At 32.6% G+C, this 6,980-nt stretch overlaps 1 protein-coding gene across 1 annotated transcript; it reads right to left on the bottom strand.

Annotated features, from left to right (window-relative positions):
- Window positions 1-4,627: 4,627 nt before the first annotated feature.
- Window positions 4,628-5,465, bottom strand: LOC131043268 (uncharacterized). The gene has a single exon (XM_057976463.2). It carries the CDS (start codon window positions 5,331-5,333, stop codon window positions 4,791-4,793), a length of 543 nt encoding a protein of 180 aa, XP_057832446.1. The 5' UTR covers window positions 5,334-5,465; the 3' UTR covers window positions 4,628-4,790.
- Window positions 5,466-6,980: the final 1,515 nt, after the last annotated feature.

Raw genomic sequence — 6,980 nt, 5'->3', positions numbered from 1 at the left:
TCATTACGTGTGGACTAAGTCTAGTCATGTTTAGTGATGTGCTAATGTGGTATCAGATGCTTGGTTGCTTTTTAAAATTTAAAGGAATCTTTTTGACGATAAATATAGAGAACTACACCACTACAAGGTTCTTTTTGTCCACCTACTATAGCATGTATTGGTACCCCTATCCACTACAGATCCCTCTTTCCTATATTATTAATTTTCTTGTGTGTGTTTCTCTTTTAACATATACCGTGCAATCCAACAAATCAAAGACCCATACTACGCTTGCCTAAGTGTCATTCACTAATGAAATCAAAAAAAGGAAAGAATGAAAAGATTGCAATGTTAGTCATTGAATCTTGTGCTAAGGGCATCCACATCATCATATTGAAGCCAAGGGCTATAGGCTAATGGAATGACCAACAAAGAATATGCAACATTTGATATGCCTAGTGTCGAGATTATACTGCTTCAAAATGTGCCAGTCAAGAGCTCCCACGATAAAGAAGAGGGCAAAGGCCATACTTCAACTAGATATCCATGATATTTCATATTGTATTTGTCAGTCTAAAGCCATCGAAACTAGTCACATCATCCAGATTGATTGAAGTCTCAAGATCTCCTCAAGATAAAAAAAAAAGTGAAAAAATATAGACTCAAAACTATGAAGGGCTCACTGCGACATCATAACGGCCACATGTCATTTCCCCAAGCACTACAAAAAAGAGTTATGCTGTCAGTTGCAGAAGACTCGCCATTGGCAGAGCTAAAGAAGAACACAACCCCACACTTACATCAAAAGTAAAAATATTAGTTCTTGCAGTCTACGAGGGTTTGGGGACTGTCAGAAATGGTGATCAAGTTTGACTAGTGGGAGCCATTGGATCAAAAGATCACACCCATGGGAACCGTTGGATCCAATCAGAGAATAAGTACCTGTTAAAGACAAGGCATGACCAGAATGATGTCAGCATGACATAAGCAGCACTCACTGGACAATAGTCAAAAAGAAAAGAGATTCATCAGCAGTCAAATCCACACCACGATCTATGTCACTAGCTGGGTTTCGGAGGCAAAATGATTTCAAATTCGAAAGATGGTGCAACCCACAAACCCTGTGGAAATTTCAATTTATTCTTAATTTTTTTAAGATCAGTTTATTTCGCAAGTCTTTTGTTTATAATTCAAGTTTCATAGTCACATAATAACATATGATGTTAATCAGTATAATAACATATGATGTTAATCAGTATGCTTTTGTTGACATATTCAAAATATCTCTTAATAAAAGTTAGATCTGTTGTTGTGCACTAAGTCATATTTTATTGTATTTTGATGTGACATCACATTATTTGTTGCTTTTCAGATCTAAGGAATACATTTATGAGTACTCATCATCAACACTAACAACTTTAAAGTCAAAACTATTGGTGCTACATTACTAAAAATATTAGACATTAAATCTACAAATGCTATAAGAACTATTGAAACATGCTCAACTACTAGGTCCTCTCTCGTATATAGGTAGTTTACTTTGGAAATTCCATGTGTTTTCATTTAGCCTTTAAGTTTTTTTAGCAACTCAACAAAGAGAAAGTTGAGAGTCATACAAGAGAATCCAATTATGTATTGTTGAAATAGGTTTCTAGATCAAAAAGGAGAAGATGAAATTTGGAAAGAAATGTGTCTCGTAAGTGTCAAAATTGTAATAATCAAATCCTCACTAGAACAATTTATCTCAAATCCCTAAATTTTCTTATGCTTCTACTCCTCAAACCTTGATTATTATAATTAGACATTTTATTCATGAAAATTAATTAAAACTACCACATCTTTAATGGAGAGTGTTTATGAGAGGATCAATCATAAAGATGATGATTTTTTTTAGAGTTGTGATACGGACAACAAATTTAACCAAGTAGTGTATGCTCCTTGTAATTCACTCTTACTGAAGTTGATTGCTATATACATCAAGAATTATGATATAGAAATAAGCAAATTTAGTGTAAAGTGAGGACCCAAATCATAATCGCCATTGTCTCTTTAGAGGTGATCTACAAAATATTGATCATCCACTTTCGATATTACTTGAGCCTAATGAAGTTGAATGCTTTTCGTTAGAATAATTTAGTACTCTGTTGATTAAGCTTATTTAGGTCATGTTCCATTTTGTCTCAAGTCATAGGATGAGAGCACATGTCATGATTTAATCTTATCCTCACCTAAGGTTTCCTTGGGTTTCTTTTTTACCTTTTATCTTTTTCCTTATAAAGATTATTCGTATCATTATTTAAATATTTAGAGTGTTTTCATAATCAAAATGAATCAGCTTTCTAGATCTTTTTTTTTTTTTTTTAGCTTCCATCCATTTATCTTATTTTCTAGTTTTGTGACAAATGTTTGATTGCAAATAATCTTCAAGGGCTTATAATAAGGGCCACATACTTACAAAATAGAATTTTTAAATGACTTCATTTGATCCTTCCAAAAAGTAAAGCAAAAGTGATTTTTTTGTCAATATTTTTTATATGTGCAAAGTAAATTCTATTGTAGACATTATTTAAAATTAAAGAAGTTCTATCTAAGAAAGTTTAATCTAAAAAGATTTGATATAACCATCTTCAATTAAAAAAATTTAAATTCAACCAGACAAATTAAATTTTCTTAATTTCAAAAAGTCAATTTTCTAGAACTACACCAAACTCTTCTTGAAAACGCCCTTTACATACTTGAAAACGCCCTTTACATACTTTAAGTATTCATTTTTTTAAATTATCTAATCGTTAGTTAAACTCTGCCGTTTTCTCAATATCTGACTATATAACTTTTCAGTAGAGTTCTTTAACATTTTTATCACAAGCATTCTAAATATTTTCAACTCGCCTTATATTTCACATTTGCATGTTTCACTTTTATTTCTTTATCATTCGATGTCTTTTTAGTATCTATTTTGTCTGTCATAGATAAGATATTTGATTAAAAAAAACAATGATTCTCATAATGGTGATATTTTCCTCATTGCTTGCTTGTGGCATTACTTCCACTAGTTGATTACAAAATACCCATTACAGGGTCAAAAAAAAGAAAGAAAGGATATGGCAACACAGTATTTCGGACACTAAAAAGCCTGCTCTGTTGTGTTTGAATATAAAATATAGAAACCTCCCGACTAGTTACATCTCACTCACTGTCACTGACAAATCTAAATCAAACCACTACACACCAAAATCTCTCTTCAAAATGCCAGACCAAGCTCTCCATAATCTCCGGAAAACTTACATCAACAGAAGCAACATAAAATTCAAGGTGATGAGTCAATTCCCTTACGTAGGATCTCGATGGAATGCCCAACTCGTTGTCCGAAGCACTGAACAAAAGTCTATCCTTCCAGGTCACAGGATCGAGTCACAGCCTCCACTGACGCTTCATTATCATTAGAACAAGATCATGTGATGTCTTTATCATGCTGCACACAATGTCCTCCACTACAATATTGCCAACCCAAATGCTGTGGTCCATCTTGGATATTCCCAACTTAGATGCTCTGTTTCTCATGTAATCAAAACTTAAAAAGCAATCTGGTGGTGAAGGAATGATTTTAATGACGTTTTAAGAGGTGATTGATTTCATCACTTCATTGTTCTTATCGTTTCATGTTTTTTTCATAGAAGGTTTGCTTTGTGTTTTTTTTTAAAGGCAATTTTTTTTAATTTATGATCTTGTCTGACTTACAATAATCAAACTTAAATTTCTTTCTAAATTAACTATACTTATTTTTAAGTTTTAGAAGTCTAGAAAGAAAGTTATTCTTCTAATGAAAAGATTGGTGAGAAAAATAATGAGAATATTAGTGAGAGTTTCTCACTAAATAAGATAAGGTTTTTTCATTATTATTATTATTTTTTAGATTCAAGTGTAGAAAAACAAAGTAGGAATAGGTTTACTCTGCGAAGACTTTACCACTAGGATAGATTATGTGCAAGAGTCTCAAGTTCTACAAATTCTAACCATCTTTTTAATTATGATGTTCAGTTCAGAAGTTCTAAACTAACGTTCATAAGCTGAAACTAATATTGGTAGCTTTTTCTTGTTGCATCATCCAATTAATTGTTTTGTTTAATATTAAAATTAATAACTAATTTAATAATAATCAAATACATATTCAAACAACTTACATTTCTACAATTTGAAGTTTCAAATTAAATTTTTAAAAATATATATCAACAAATAAAGAACACATTCAAACATTTTACACTTCTTACTAATTTATCTCACTGTAATTTAAGGTTTCAAATTAATTTTTTTTTAAATACATATCAACAAATAAAGATGGTACAAACTAAACACACTTAATCTCAAGATGTAATCTTATAAATTTCAAACAACTTAGGTCTCTCATTGTAATTTAAAGCTTCAAATTAAATTTTTAAAAATATATATTAACAATTAAGACAGTACAAACTAAAGAGATTTAATCTGCAAAGCTTTAGCTTCTTAAACTTTTAACAATATTATGTAGTTTACAAAACCGGGTTTTTTAAAGTTCCTTTGCACTTGTATATTTCACTTCTTATTTATCTGTTCATTTAGTACCTTTTCTATTCACCTGCAAGAGAACAGATATCGGAAAAAAGACGAGGAATCCCAAACTCCCTATATTTTCTTCAGAGTTCTTGCTTGTCTCATTACTTCATCTTCTTGATTACAAAATACCCATTACAGGGTCACAGAAAAAAGGGCATGGCTACACGGATTTCGCACGCTCAAAACCCTTGCATATACACTACATATACACAACCTTCCAACTAATTTACATCTCCTTGGCAAACCCCAACCAAACCACTACACGCACCAAAATCCCTTTCTTCTTGCCCCTCCTCAAACTCACCACCCACAGGCGCCGCCAATTTACAGTCACCATTTTCAAAATGCCAGAACAGGCTCTCAACAATATCTGAGGAGCTTTCGTCAGAAGCACCACCATAAGACTCACAGTTATTAAAAAGAGGCGAGTCACTTACAGAAGGACTCGGCGGAATACCCAACTCATCATCCGAAGCACTGAGCAAGTATCTTATCTCATTCTCCACGTCACAGGATCGAGTATCCGTCTCCACAAACGCTTCATTCTCAACAGAACTACCTGACGTAATCTCCTCCTCCAGACTCTTCATTACACAACACACAATCTCCTCCTCTGCAACACTCCGCTCTTCCTCAGCATCTTCTAGAATGTTCAAGAGCTCCTCAGCTTCAGGACTCAGCCCACAAAACCGCTTACAAAGCAAAGAATCCTCTGAATCATTTTCTCCTCCATTACAACTTAGCCTTCTTTTTCTGTCTCCCATTTCAAAGCCCACAAATTTACTCAGATCAGACAGACAAAAAAACTGTATAGGAAACAATATAGAAAGTAACAGTGTTGTATCTGACACGGCTCAAAGAAAGTGCGTATATATAGAAAATCGATAAGAAAAAAATCAAGGGATGAAGAGGCGTTGAATTGGGTGAGATATTTAAGGAGTGCTTGGAATGGGCACCCACCATCTTTAACTCGGGTTGATAAGTTGAGTAATTGCAGGCTGGCAAAATGGGGTATCATTACACTGTGTGTCGCTAGTGGATACACGTGACCGTACGCTTGGGAAACTGGGGGAATCAGAGACTCAGACTCCCCACTTGACGACATCTGTACGACGGGCTGAGCATTTGACGTGTCTTTTCCGTTTATCGATTTTTGTGCTTGTAATGGCTTCTTTCTCAAGATATGCCGAGAACGCAACGACAAATTGCAGGTGATGTCGCTGTCAATACCAATGCCAGCTCACGGGTTTGATGTTGATGTAACAGCTATTGCCAGAATGGGCAAGTGTTAATAGCGAAATATACTGACAAGTTCTTGATTATTCTTCACATGTACATGACAAATTTGTCCTTGTCTTTCACTACCTTTGGCCCTACCTCAGAGCGCATTGAAAAAGAAATCGGTGGATCTGTAGAGTTAGTAAAAAAATTTAATACTGCAAACCGTACAATTATTGATTTGTAACATTTATTGTTAATTAATTGTTAAGAATATCTTCGGGTTTATCTTATTTTATTTTAATGTTTGTATTCTACATGGCTAAAATGTTTAATTTATTTATTATATATAGATGGTCGTTAGCATTTGTTTTTTTGGATTGTATTTATATTGTAGTGGTGGACATAAAAATATTGAATGTATAATTATAGAAATTCAATTGTAAACACAAAGAAAGGTGATTTTGATGGCATGATGAATCTCTTTTTAAAGTCTGAACATCTTTTCAGATTGTAAATTAGTGTGAAGTACTTTCTTTGATGTTGAGAAATATTATATTTTAATATTTATTATACATAAATAAGATATTTAATCTCCAACACGTGTTATTTAGTGGTCATGTATTATCTAGTGATGAGTACTTTTTTGGATTGTATTTCTAATATAGTGGTAAACATAAATATAATGAATGTACAATTATAGAAATTTAATGTAAACAAAAAGCTAAGTGATTTTGATTGATCAATGAATCTCTTTTAAGATTGAACAATTTTTTTTCTAATCATATATTATTGTCAAGTATGTTCACATACCACATATTAATAGAGTTTTCTACTTTGGCTAGAAATATTGTTTAAATTATAATGTAGAGAAAATATGTTTTATATATAGTAATGTGATACAAGATTTTAGTAGCATGTACATATGACTATAACTCATAAATTTAAAGATTGAGAAATTTATTGTTTTGTTTTGGTGGCCTTCATTGTTATGGTTATTGTTTCTTTCTTTGTAGTTGTCGAGCTCTCTACTTGTATGAGTTAATGGTGAACACCTAACAACACCCTAGGAATAATTGTTGGACCAAAAGAAATTCTAGAAAAAAAGAAAATGGCAAGAACGGGTTGTTTGATAATGGATTGTTGAATCATGAAAATGTGCATATGAGGTCTTGCCTATACAGACAAGATAG

Source organism: Cryptomeria japonica, chromosome 10 (assembly GCF_030272615.1).
Source record: "Cryptomeria japonica chromosome 10, Sugi_1.0, whole genome shotgun sequence".
NCBI classification, from domain to species: Eukaryota; Viridiplantae; Streptophyta; class Pinopsida; order Cupressales; family Cupressaceae; genus Cryptomeria; species Cryptomeria japonica.
This window is presented reverse-complemented; position numbering and strand designations above follow the sequence as displayed.